This window comes from Amphiprion ocellaris, chromosome 15 (assembly GCF_022539595.1).
Source record: "Amphiprion ocellaris isolate individual 3 ecotype Okinawa chromosome 15, ASM2253959v1, whole genome shotgun sequence".
Lineage (NCBI taxonomy): Eukaryota > Metazoa > Chordata > Actinopteri > Pomacentridae > Amphiprion > Amphiprion ocellaris.
Genome location: NC_072780.1, coordinates 10,715,002 through 10,729,260, shown reverse-complemented (window position 1 = coordinate 10,729,260; position 14,259 = coordinate 10,715,002). Strand labels below are relative to the sequence as shown.

General features: G+C 39.7%; 1 protein-coding gene across 1 annotated transcript in view; it reads right to left on the bottom strand.

The window, feature by feature from the left end:
• Positions 1 to 14,259, bottom strand: part of gabbr2 (gamma-aminobutyric acid (GABA) B receptor, 2) — a 195,000-nt gene that overhangs the window by 91,090 nt on the left and 89,651 nt on the right. The window contains exon 3 of the mRNA XM_055017991.1: positions 7,789 to 7,959. Coding sequence (XP_054873966.1) covers positions 7,789 to 7,959 — 171 coding nt within the window. The remainder of the gene's footprint in view (positions 1 to 7,788; positions 7,960 to 14,259) is intronic.

The following is a 14,259-nucleotide window of genomic DNA, read 5'->3' as shown; positions in this document are numbered from 1 at the left end:
CTTTTTGGCCAGGTTTCTGATATGTCCTCCGGCCATGCCCTGCGGCCATCAGCCCCTCCACCCCCACCCAGGAGTGATGCATTCGGGGCATGTTGAAACATCACAGAATGTGTGTGCTCTAATGTGCACGCCAAGCACAGTTGGCAGGGACAACATATACCAGCTAACAGAAGAAGGCACTGTGTGAGTGTGTGTGTGTGAGCGTGTGTGTCCCATATATTGTTTTGTGCGCCAGTGTTTGTGATATTATTCATGTGCCCTAAATTGCTTCAACACACACATTTCTATACATGAGCACACTGCTCCTTAAAGTGATACTCCATCCAAAATTTTAGCTTGAAATTTGACTCTGAGAAGCTTGTAGTTTCATTAATGTCAGAGTGTGAGGGGTTTGGTCAGCTTGAATTCATATTAGAATCTGTTTTCTATAGTGTGTATTTCTAGTACAGTTGCAGATATAGATGGATGACAAAAAAGATGAGCACAAAGTGCACATTTTGACAAAAAAAAACCTGGGAAAAACACTAAAAAGGACAGCAGATAAGTGGATACTAATGGTGGTGGTTTGAGAGGTTTCTAAATTCATATTAATACACTCTTGAAACAAAATTCTTAAGATAATAGAAAAAGTGCAGGCAGCTCACAGTTTATTGTGTTTTAATCGTGACTATAGTAGTAAAAAAGCAAAACAAAACAAAAATACAAAACAGAAATGTTATTTTTTCTTTGGTGTAGCTATATTAAAAACAGGACATTTTCTACTTTTGATGGTGCACGTACAGCAAATAAAGAAAGCAATTTATTTAAATCAATAGTGTACAAACTGATACAAAACAGGACATTTTCCTGTTAGCAAAAGGTAAATCGATATTTGAAAAAAAAAAAAAAATCCACTGTCATCATTCACAAAATAACAGAGAGTGTGCTGGCAACTACTTACCTGGATTATATCATTTTAATTTCAAAAACAATAACAACAACCCATGAATAAAAAAAAAAAATTTAGAATAAACATAAATAAAATATGTTCTGTTATTTTTTTTTGGTTCGCCTACTGCAATTTTTTTTTTTTTTAACTGTCAATAAAATGCCTACAGCAATAAAAATGGAACTGTTCCGTTAGTTAATGATGTACCTACCGTGACAAAAAAAGTCAAACTCCTCTGCGTTAAAAAAAGTTTTTCATTAACCAATATATCTTTCATATTTCCATAAAACTACAGAGCCAAAATAAGAAGGGAAATGCTATTTTTGTTTCTATACTGATCATCGTTTGCCATTTCATTGAATTCTCTCAAAGATATGACATGAAAAATGACAATAAACAGAAATTCAGTTGTGAATTTCGTACTATGGGCAGTTCTTGTTAAAATATACAGTCATACATCTGTTAATACATAGCTATTAAACAGAGTGTTCCGTTTTCTGTGCTGCACTTGCAGATTAAAGCGGCCAAATGCTTGTTCTCTGTCAAAAACGAAACCACAAGCTTCCACCTTTCGTGGATTTCAGTTCGAGAATCATTTCACTAGAGTATCATTGCTATGGCACATCAAAATGATGTGAGAACATAAACCAATGGCAGCGGCCACACCACTATTACTACCACTGCTAGTGATACTGCTGTTAAAATTAGTCACTGAAACTTAAATTCAGTCATTGCAGCTATTAAGTGCTATCCGCTAAGATTGTTGCCATTTAAAAATCAATGAATCCGAACAACCTCAACTTTATTTCATTTATGTATTCTCTAAATGTCTGCTATCATAATCGTCTCTTCCTCTGGTACCCTGGAGGGAGCTCTAAATCACTCTGCACATCACTCACTCCTGTACAAACATTCCCTCCAATGCGCTGCTCGCTGAGCTGAAACAACAGGGAGGCCACAGTGGATCAATACAACCAGGTTTTGCTCTTGAGTACCAATTGGCTCGGTGGTCCGGACAAGGTACAACGTCCTGTTGTGTTGTGCTGAGCGTTGATCTAAAAGGCCCGGCCGCTGCGGCGCTAAATGGAAACTTGGACAAGAGAGGGGTGGCGGCTGGTTTGCCCACTGTTTGTAAAAGTGTGTCGGAGCAGCTCACAGGCGGCTGGAATAATAGGAAGCAATCACATACAGACGAGACATGCAGGGATGCAAAAATTTGAGCTGTACAACAAGCTACCCTCACAAACTCACACGCAACAACACAAAGACTCAAAGCCATTCAGCTCCAGGAGTAAAACCCCTGTCACAAAAGGATTTTTATTGGTTTGATTTTGTGTTTCTTCCGCTGAGATGGAAAAGGGACAAATGCGTCTGCGTTCCGCTGGACTGAGTGAGTTAGATAGAGTGAGAGCAACGGAGAGAACAGATGGATTGAGAGCTGGTAGGAGGGGGAAAAGTGAGCAGCTTTCCTGCGTAACAAAAACATCCAGCATTGTTTGGGGCAGCCTGGGAATGCCCGGCAGCAAATACAGAGGAGAACTAATCCCGCTGAACTTGCGAGCATGCGTGCAGGCGCATAGACGACAAAAAAACCCCACAAATGCAGCCTGTAAGTACACACCCACTCACGATGGACAAAAATGAATGCTCAGATGCACTCAGTTGGATGTGTGTAATGTAGCGGAGTTCAGAAAGCACATTATCACATACAAATATATTTATACCGAACAGCCACAATATTAAAACCACTGACAGGTCAAGTGAATAACGTTGCTCATCTCGTTAAAATGCAATGTTCTGCTGTTAAACCTGGAGTCCCGGCATTCATGTGGATGTTACTTTGACACGTACCGCCCACCTAAACATCACTGCAGATCAAGCACAGCCTCTCTGAACGCAGTGTCCTCACCTAGCAGAAGAAGGTGGCCACAAACTGCTCAGGAATATCTTCAGGAATTGACAGACCCTGAGCTGTTAGTCCAGCTTCCAAACTTCCAAGATCACTATCTCATTGAGCATCCACAAGATGCACCGCAACAGCTCTGATTCATAGATGCCCGACCCCACAAACTATGCTACCCCTAAGATCTAAGCCAGAAACCTAAGGAAACCCACAGAGGTCCCATTGTCCAGGCTGTCAGGGACATTGGAGGCCTCAGTTCTTCTAGATAACCAACACACTGCTGGGTGGAAAATAAAAATTACATCAATACAATCAATTCTGCTCAACACGGGGGGACAGATGTCACTCCTCTCTCCCCCAAAGAAGAAGTATCAAATCTAACAGCATTTATAATGAACACAAACTCTTTTCCTGTTGGCTCATTGTAAATAGGCTGTAAGTTGAAACCTTATGGTTTAGTCTTCCATAATTTCAGACTCCATCTTTCCAAAAACTTTTTAGGGGTGTAAACATACCTTCTAAAGATGGCCTCAAACCTGATCCTTCTCACCTTTAGGTAACTCTTCAACAGTTATACTGAGCTACCTGAAACTCACTTTGCTAACATGGAAATAGTTCCCCCAACAACAAATACACATGAACATAAGATGAACAAATAGAAAGACAACCTGAAAGCTCATAGTTGATTTCATTTCCACAAAACCCCAACAGATTAGGGGTGTTTTCATGGTACGAGGCTCATCTCCACAATATTAGGCAAGTGGTCTTAATGTTGTGGCTGATCAGTGTATATGAAACTTTACTTCTATGTAAATACAAAAACACACACATGACCACAAACTAAACAAACATGAATAGCTGAGTGGAGGACATTGAGGGATTCCCTTGGGTTTTTTTTCTGACATGTACATGACAGAGTGAGGTATCATCCCACATCTGTACACAGGATCTTACACTTGTTTTGCACTGAAGCACTGCCCACTGTTCAAGGACAATTAGATTAGATAAATACAGCGGAAAGAGAAAGTATGTGAATCCTTTGGAATTATATTGTTTCCTGCATTCATGGGTCAAATGTGATCTGAAATTCATCTCCGCCACAAATATAATCAAACACACTGTCCTTGAGCTAGCTGCTGCTGAAAAAAGTTGGTGAATCATTAATTTTAACAGCAACAAAAACACGTAAGCAAGCGTTTCTGGTGTCCACTGATTGGTCTGTGCTACTGCAAAAGGAGGATTTTCTTTGTTTAAAGTCACTCTACAGCGGATTTACTCCAGTATTAACCATCTCTGTCCTGTTGCACCGACAAACCGCTACTGAACATCAGCAGGCAGATAGCCAATCTGGCACTGGCCTGTGGGATGCCTTGGGAATTCATTTTCCCCCTCAATGACGGCAAGCTGTTCAGGACCAGAATCACGGCCTCCAGACAGCTGTAGACAGACTAAAGAGAAGGCCCTGATGCAAACAAGTGAGCAGCGTTTGATGATTCAGATAGTTCAAGTATGACGCTACGACACAAACAGACCGGGGTGAACAAACCTCACATCATTCATACATCCTCTCCAAGCACGTTCGCACTGCGAAGATCCCTCTGCAATTAGGTTCATGTGTGCTTATTGGTGCCACACATGCAGGCGCTTTGTATTATTCCATCTGTCTGTGCATCCACACTTTTCTAATGTATTGTATTTGTTTGTCCACTGTTAGATTTAGGACAGAGAGAAACAAAACAAGATGTGACATGTACATTTTCATGCAATTTGGGTTTTGCAAATGTGGCGATGTGATGGGTCCCTGCACACATCTGTCTCTCATACAGTGCACTACATCGCCCTGCGAATTGTGATGCAAATCCCACAGTTTGGGCTATAATGCCGGTCCAGTGCTTATACAAACTAGCGTGACAAATGGTTGCACAAATGGCTTGTCTCGTGGCCTTACATGTCCTGTACAATGGCATGAATGAGTCATTCTGGAGATGAGTTTACACAGCATTGCCTGGTTATTTATAATGAACAGAAGCTGGCTGCTGAGGCAAATTTGTAAAAGACACAAACAGGGGTAACAACTAAGTTGATTTTAGGTTGTAAGCAAAGACATCTATGAGCGGGAGAAAAAGACAGAGAGGAAGTGAAACAGAGCAGGTGCTGAGACAGTAACTTCTGCTGGATTTATCAGTGATCATCGTGTAATTAAACACTCAAGCTCAGAGGGTTCCAGGCAGAGGACAGAGTCCTAATCCTGTTCTCAGTCTGGTCTGTCATCCGACTGACTGATGATTGCTGTTCCTGAGTGAGCCCTGTTTGTCTGGCAATCTCAATAATGTTGATTGCTGTGTGTTTGTGCGTGTGCGTTTGTGTGAATATACACCTTTCACACTCACAAATACCCAGCCTTTACTCATCTCTCACTACAATGAACCACCAACCTCCCTATTAGTGGAACATCAGTGTCCATCCACAGCCAGGATACGTGTGTGTTTCAGTGGTGCCTAAGAATAGAACTGACGAGCTGGCTTTAGCTTACAGGTTACATTCTGTGGGGACGCTGTACTGTATGTGTACGCATGTGATGTGCATGCCACCGACTGAATCCTTAACAAGTGTTACATAACATTAACCTTGTTAGCTGTCTCCCTGGGAAACTGCACTGCAGATCAGTCGGGGGGAGAGAGTATGGCACAGAATGAAAAAGACAGACATAGAGGTGCTGGAAATACAGTCAATAGTCCACTCATTATGCAGATGCAGGTGCCTGTGTGTGCATGCATCTGCATAATGTACAGTATAAACAGTACAGTACTACTCTGTGTACTCAGGTGTGTTCCTGAATCCAGATCCAGTACTTGACACAGCACAAATAAATAGGTGAAATCATGTAATAGTATTTTTTTTTGTCCAAAGCCTGTGCAGAGGAAGTAATGATAGTTCTTACAAATTAGGATTATTTACTGCCCCCAAAAGCAAGCTATTATATTTCTAATCATTCAATAACAGTTGCAGACAGCCAAAGGTTTGCATTAATTTTAGTACAGTGGAAAAGTTGGAAATCAGCTTCCAAAGTCATGAAAGTTTCTTAGGGTAAAAATCACTCTTAGAATACAATAGATTTGATAGTTGAAAGATTATATATTACATGTGCAGAAATATTTTAAAAGTTGATCACAGCAGTGGGTTTTTAACAGGATTTGTGATTACTCCTGCCCACTGCTGTGGTGATTTTCTGATTTTGTGTTGTTTTGTGTGTTGTAAATGTTTCAAAAGTGGGATGACTATTTACAAAAACATTTCTTTTAATAATACAAAAACACAGTAAAAGTCAAACAACAAATTACTCAATAGTAATTATTACTCAGGGTATAAAATATGAATAGTATGATCAGCAACATACATAAATTGTACACAAGACACTGTTCAATGTAATGAAATCATACCGCTTTTATGCAATGACAAAATTATTTTTTCTGTATTCTGGCAATATACAAACAGCATTTACTACTTCGCAACTCGTCAACCATTCGTGCTGCTACATGCTGCTGTGATTTCCTTATGAACCAAAACACAGCATGCTCTGAACTTGACAGAGGATTGTATGAATCATGAAGTATGGAAGCAATGCTTGCATATTTGTAAATCAGGATTAGAGGCCAATCTCGTGGCAGGTTGATTGAATCGGGCCGTCTGTCTTCCTCCCATCCTAAGCGCCTTGGTGCTTTCAGGAGGGGAGCGATAAAGGGATTTGGTCTCTCTGAGATTTGCTGTGAGACTTCTTATACACACCCCCACCTCACACCCTGTAGCTGCTGAGCAGATTGTTTTCAACCAGGGCCTGGAGGCAGGAGCTCACAATATGTTTCTCAAACTCATACTTTCAATGCATCTGATGCGACTCTTCATGCCTAAGTGTTCTCGTTTTGGTGATGTGATATGTCTGTGCCATGAGTTTGTGTCATTATCCAAAGGTGTGATTAAATTCATGTTCAACCCTCGCACAAGTGGGAATTTGTTTGTCTTGCTAATTAGCAGACATTTCCATATAATATGATTTTGAACTTTTAACATCTTGAGCAAATGATTCGGATAGACTTAAATATGATTTATGCCATTTCGCTTTGCAGGAAAAAAAAAGCTGCTAGCTGCTCATAATAATAGAGGAGATTTTGCATGGTGATGCAAATGTGTGTACGTCTCCTGTTCCCGAGCTGAAATCCAACTTACCACAACTTTCAAAACATGTCCTCTAGCTTTAAGATAGATTTCAGCTCCAACAATGAGAGAGTTAACCACAAGTGCTGAGTCAACACAGATAATGTTCTTCATCTTTCCCCAAATTACTTCTCCCTGCTCCAGTAATGTAGGCTGGATTTTGCATTTTGCTTATGTAAAGGGAGAGGGATATTGAAATACAGAACAGATGGAATGTGGTAATATAAAAGGCAGCTAAAATGCCACACAGACCTTGCCACCTAGGATTTCTGCTCCCAGCTGCAGAGGCAATTTTGTTTACCAGAGGCGATGCTGTATTTTTGGCACATTTTACAACACATCACACCACTGTTTGTGATCTTAAGTTGTAGTGGTTTTTTGTTTGTTTGTTTTTTAACTTTATATACAGTTTGTAGATTGTATTTTACAGTTGTTACAAATGGTTACATCAGCTATCCAAATGAATACTCCTGCTGTGAAGATGGGGGGACATAAGTTAACTGGAGGTGTGCAATATAGTTTAAAAATGGGGATAGTGGTTTAATACAGTCTCTTCAAAAGGCTTATTTATTTATGATAATATGAGCATCATTCTATCTATATTTGAGAATATATAAAGAATGTTGCATATTTCATGTGTGCAAACTCTGGACTGCAGCCCCTCATTGTGTTTCCTCAGGTGTTCTTTGTCAACTTTTAAATCATAAAATGTGGTCTCTTTAAAGACGAAACATGGAGAACTGACCTCTGAGAACCTCTGAACGTCCTGTGTGAGGGTCCCCACACGAGTCCAGTTGTAGTAGTTGAGAAACTTCACCACTGCTGGATTCACAGCGTTGTCCGACGGGACGGTGCGGAAGAAATTCGGGTACTTTTTCTTGTCTGCCAGTACCGGGGTTGTTGCTGCAAAGGACAGCTATAGAGACAAAAGAGGAAGAAACCCAGTGAGCTAGGAGTCCATCTGTGCTGTCACAATGAGCTGGTTACACTTGAGCTGTTGTTGTTGTTGGTAGCACCGTTAAGAACAGTGTCAATGAACTTAATGCTCTGGATGACAGAACTGAGATGCGCCCCTGCTTTGGTCAATGGCCGGTGTTAGTTCTGGGATTAAATCATGGGAATGCGGCCATGACAAATATGTACAGACGCTCATTCACAGTCTGAAGGTGTGAACAAAACAGCTCTTTCAAATTACTTCAAATGTCAGTGAAGTCGGCCCTTCAAAGTGTAACTGTAAATAGATGTGTAAATATCGTGTGGAATTGATGACCCCTGTATGCCTGACCTTTCGAGCTGGATTCGTACTGTGTGTGTGAGGCCGGGAGGCATGCATAGGTTTGTGAGTCACTGTTCCTGTGTGTTTGTGTACGTTTTGATGACAAGAGAAAAGCAGCTTAGCAATTTGATTCATCTCCGGGTTGCTAAGTTAAAAGCATTTCCGCTCTTCACATGTGAGCGCTTTGAATCCGATTCCTGACACACACACACACACACATGCACACACACACACCCACGAAGAATAAAATGTGCTGAAACTAAAACACTAATTGCCTTTTTACAGACACATATTATTCAGTTCAACTGCTGCAGACCTAAGCAAATTTAAAGCGCATCTCCCGTAAATCAGTTCATGTTCACAAAAACACACAGTGTGCCAAACTTTGAAAAGCAAACTTTTTTCTGTAAGTACTTCTCCATAGCATTAACAAGCTAATGACACGAAAATCTGACACAGCACACATGCTTAAAGCTTCGCTGAATGTAACAAAGTTGGAAAAGTTTTGAGTGTGCAACATGACTGTTTTAATTAGACCAGAATCAGCTTAAGATTTACTGAGTAATTAATTTCCTGAAACCATATTCATGGGACATGACGAGAACTTGTACAAATGCTGCACAGTTGCCACTTTAAAAGATATAACGAATCAAGCATTTTCTCTGTATAAAACATGCACACACATGATTCATAGGCTACAATCACAACTGTTCTCTTTCCCATCCATCCCACCTTTCGTTCGTCATTTCCATGCTAATCAAGTTTTGTTCCCCGTCTTCCCCTTTGTAGCACATTTTCAACAATGGGTCATAAATGTCCTCCCGAGGCAAAAATAGCTGTAATTAATTTTTGCATTAAGATTAGAATTTGCAAGTCTGTGCAGTGTAAGAGCCCAGCATGCACACACGTAGACAAAAATCTACCACTTCCTGTTTGACTTAACTTTGCACGTTTTGGCTGAATGACTTAAACAATAACAAACTGGCATCATCCTGTATTTATATTTGTGGAATCATGACATTTTACAGATTTAGATGAAGGTAGGTCATGGATCTGTCTTTGGTACTGTAGATACTTCTTTAAAAAAATACATTATTAAACATGCATAACTTTCGGAGCACAAGTTTAAAAGGTGTTGAATATTTAGGCGCCAGCAGCTGAGCTGAGATAATAAGGCAGTGTGCTCCGTTTTCAAGGTCCTATCTGTGTTAATTTAATGAGCGATATGAATCAGGGCAGGGTTAATTACATACTTTGTAGAGATTAAGCAGAACTTGTGATTCATGATAGCGATCAACACAAAGATATTATAATTCTGACTGAGACCAAGAGGTACACTAGTAGATTTCCTAAAAGTGTACTAAAGCCTTTAGGAGTTCAAGCACCTCCTAACTGTAGGGATAAATGTGATCTTCTCATTAAGCCTCCATCCACTCCTACACATCTTCACTACTCATTAATCACAGTTCTGCTGTTATAATTGTACACTTGTTGAAATCTTATTACTGCTGACAATATACTTTAGAAAAACGTGAGTAACTGACTTAAAAACAGGAATTAAACTGAGAACACATCACATAGTGTAAGATAACGGCGAAATCTAAATTGTATTTTTACTTTTTAAAAGCAGATAAAATCTAAAGGAATCCACCTTTCCATTAAAACAAAAGCTTCTATATTAGATGGAAGATGCATCCAAATGTATATACCTTGTTTTGCTGGTGTTCCCACGTCAACAAAACTGTTTTTTTTCTAATAACACATCTGTCAATTAGGCATGAAGAAACCCCTTTATCTTGCCATCACTGCCAAATCCAAGATTACCCACCAGTCTTAGCGGCCTCCCAGCATCACCTTAATCCCCGTTTAGGTAGCCCACACTGGGAGATGCTTCTATGGATCTTGTGAGAGCTTGTGATGTTCTACAACCAGACTGATTCCTTGCATTGGAGAGAGACTCATGCTCACGAGAAACTCCACGACATTACAATTTTATGTGTTTCGCTGGTAATAACGTTACATTGAACTGAAAATCCTAAGAGAGCCATGAAAAAAAATATTGACCAATAACTGCATGCAGGTTCAGCCTGTCAACCATTAGGCTTCTTTGGGAGGGAAAATAACATAAATGGTAGATTTCACAGGGTCATGAGCAAGATTGACCGCATTGCTTTTATCAGTTTATGAGGTCAGCTAAAGGTTGATGACAAAGCTTTAAAAAAACATAAAATCAATTATTTATAATTAAAACAAACCTAAAACCCATCAGCAGGCTTGAAAGGCATGCTGTCTTTACAAAAAATCACCATAATCACAGTATTCATGAATAGCCATGAGGTATAAACACATAAAGAATGTGAAATATATCATTTTGTCAGGAAAAGTCACCAGATGTCAGGTTAAAATCATCATTTAATGAACTCACTTCATTCCATAAGTCTCTTTTTTTAAATCATCAAAAAAATAAGTATTTGCCCTAAAAAGATCCTGCAAAAATTTTAAAAATTAAGTAAAATCTATGCTTGTCTGCACAACTACTGTGCTGTATCCATAGAGGTCCTGGACTTTATATTACAGTAAAAAATTTGCTTGCATTGAGTTAAAATGTGACAAGAGCAGAAAACACACAGAAACTGCTTGGGGTTCAATAAATAAATAAAATAAAAGTATCCATTGTTCTGTCAGGATGTTCTAATAACAAAAATGTGTAGCAGAGCAAGATTCTTTTGAGATCAATTGCAATATCAGAAAGAAAACTTAAAAATACAATAGAAACATCAGTGCACTATAACATGTAAAGAAAATGAGGCCATTAGATTTGTTTTAGGAAAAGTTTTTACATATAAGAATGCAACGTTAGATTTTATAAATCAAATTCAGGATCAGTCAGTCCCTTTCCTGCGACTCTAAATGCACCATGAAAAGTAGAAAATAATATTTAATGCCCCGTCACAGCAGTTTGCAAGTATAACAGATTCTCCATCTCTTTGAAGTTTGAGAGAAATCTAGGACAGTAACAGAATGTCTTGTTTGGGCAGTGAATCCAGGTCAGCCGATAGAAGGGTTTAAGTTTACAAATATAAAATTAATTCTTCTTCTTCCGACATCTCAAAGAAGTCAAACTGTGCAGGTCAATCCAAGCCAGCTGTAGCACAGTTTTTATGGAGGACAGTGTATTAAGACAGTCAAGATGAGAGGGAGATCCAATGTATTATTTAAAGAATAGACGAGTCTTTATCTAACTCTGAACAGCCTTTTTCAGAGGAAAAGCCAAAAATAGTTCCATGATATCACACATCTGAGAGTAGTGGCTTATGTAAGAGAGTTTTAAAGAGGACTGGCCCGAATAGGATGGTTTTCGGTGGAGAGCTCTACTCCAGTGTCAGATTTACACATGCGGTGTGCATCTACACACAGATCACGCACATTCACACACACACACACACATACACACACTAATCACATCTCTCTCTCTCAGATCTCACACAAACTACAGCAACCTTCCTTTGCCACTAGTAATTAAAACTGTGGCAAAGGGCTCCGGGCAGCTTCTCCCTCACATCTCGCTACAAGGTCACCGAGGCTCTCAGTAATACGACTGAGGATCCGTCTGGTCCCACTGAGACGCAACGTTTTTTTAGCAAAGACTCGAGGTGAATCACTGATGCCATCGCAGTGGTGATCTATTTAGACATTCTGTACTCACAGCTGCTTATCACAGTCTACTTGAAGCAAATACAAAAGCGTGGCTGCTTCTCAGTTTGAACTTGTTCAAGGCACAATCGAGCTTGGCTTTATGTTCATGCACGGATGAGAAAAAATGAGAGAAGGGTGAGGGAGGGAGAGAGGGAGATGAGATGTATACTGCTGATTCACAAGGTAGCGTTGAGTGAACAAGGTTTTGTGTGTCCAGTTCTATAACACTTAATCAAGAGAAAGGATTACATTTCAGAATTCTTAAGTCAGTCACTAGCTGTTTCTTTTAAGGGCTTTAACACTTGCTACTGTGTCCAAGGTTTCCAGTCTTAAAGTATCCTGAGCTCACAATAGCGCCTGCAGGCTAGAATACTACTCGTGGGGATGGATACTGTGTGAGTAATAATTTCTACTGACTACTCAGACACGTCCTTTGCGTCACCTGCTCAGATCACTTTACGTTGTTCCAGATCCTGATTGCTGAGTCTGGGAGACACCAATGACAGCTTTGTTCAGTTCATTAGTTTGTCTTGTGCCTAATGTCTGTGGTCTGTTCAGTTAGTGTCTCCAGCCCATTCTGACAGCAGCCTTTCTTGCTTTGTGTTGACTTCAGCAGTTGTGTATGCGCTGTCTTCTCTGCACTTGTGGGTCCTATGAAGCAAATTTAGAATAAAAACTATGCCAAAGCTAAATGACAGAGCTAAAGGTCAACTTCAGCATTCTGTTGTGCCCACAGTGACAATGCCAACATCCAAATGTTATTGTGTAACTTAATAATTAGAAGAAAAAAAACAAGTTCTGCTTTGGCTGAAATGTGGTCAAAAAATTAAAAATTCAACAATCTGTCCATCTGAACTCCAAACCCACCAGCAGGTTTGGAAGGCTGGTATCTTTTTTCAAATCTCCAAAATGACACCATTTATCAACGCTAGCAACTGCAAAAAAAAAAAAAAAAGAAAAACTTTCACAGGGTTCTTGAACTACTCATCTGTGATGTGCCCTTTAGTCAGGAATATTAACCAAATCTGTGCTTAAAGTTGTGTCTACATGTCTCAATTAAAAAAGCAAAAACTAAATAATTTGCTCTAACCACATTCTGTAAAAAACAAAAAATTCTGCACTCTTCAGAACCATTGTAAAGCTGCCTGTGACTTAGATGTAACCAAGACTTACAGCACAAAAATGAAAAGACAAATACAGCGCAGAGAAGAGACAAGATAAAAATATTGAAATATCTATTGTATTTAGAGTCATCTTTTTTCCAGAAATGGTAACACCTGTAGACACTTAAATGTTGTACATAATGAATCATTTTTTTCCTGTTTTTGTAAAATAAGTAATTGCAGAATTGCATCATTTCATGTTTTTTGCCATAAAAATTAGGATGTACACTGACATCTGAGTTCTATCTACTTCTGCCTGTGGTTTTGCTGTTGCCATAGAGGTGTAGGACTTTATATTGCAGTGAATAATGAGCCCACAGTGAGGGAAAATGAGGTATTGAACTCCTGATACAGATGTCAACGTCGTGGTGCAACTAAAATAAAAATCAAGGAATCCTGAGAGGCTGCTGTGAGATCATATCAACCAGAGGGACACAGTGGGAGAAGCACTCTGCTGTGATTGGTGGTTAAGGGTTAGGGCAGGTTGAGGGATTAGTCATTAGGGTTAGTTTAGAGCTGATTCAATCAAGCAACAACCATCCTGAAAGTCAATAGGATTTTACAGTCTAGATAAACCGGTGGGTTGACCAACCACTGACAAGCCAATACTGCCAATGATGGAGCTGCGCTGTTTGTGTGGAGAAAAATGAGCTCAGCAAACTGGCAGTCCATTTGATAGCTTGTCGCTTTGCTGGTTATTAGCGTTTCTCGCAGGAGTTAGATGTTGTGAGGCTGACCTTGCTATAGACAGCCACAGAAGAATGCTGCACTTAATGAATTAAGTATAGCTGTTTAAAGCACTTATTACCAACATCCTCTGCAAATGTCTCTTTGTTTATATCTTCTGCAATACACCTGCCTTATTTGGCATGGGATTGCTTATCAATGGTGCATAAATTACAGTCAACAAGCCTTACAACCTTCCCTTGCACTAGCTTGAGAAAAAGGAAGATGCAGGAGTGTGTCTAATCACATTGGCAGATCTAATAGCATTGATCGGTCCTGGCGGGGTTCCCTCGCAATAGGATCTGCTGCTGCTAATTGTGTGGTTGGCCTTTGAATAATGAAGTGGCTATCACAG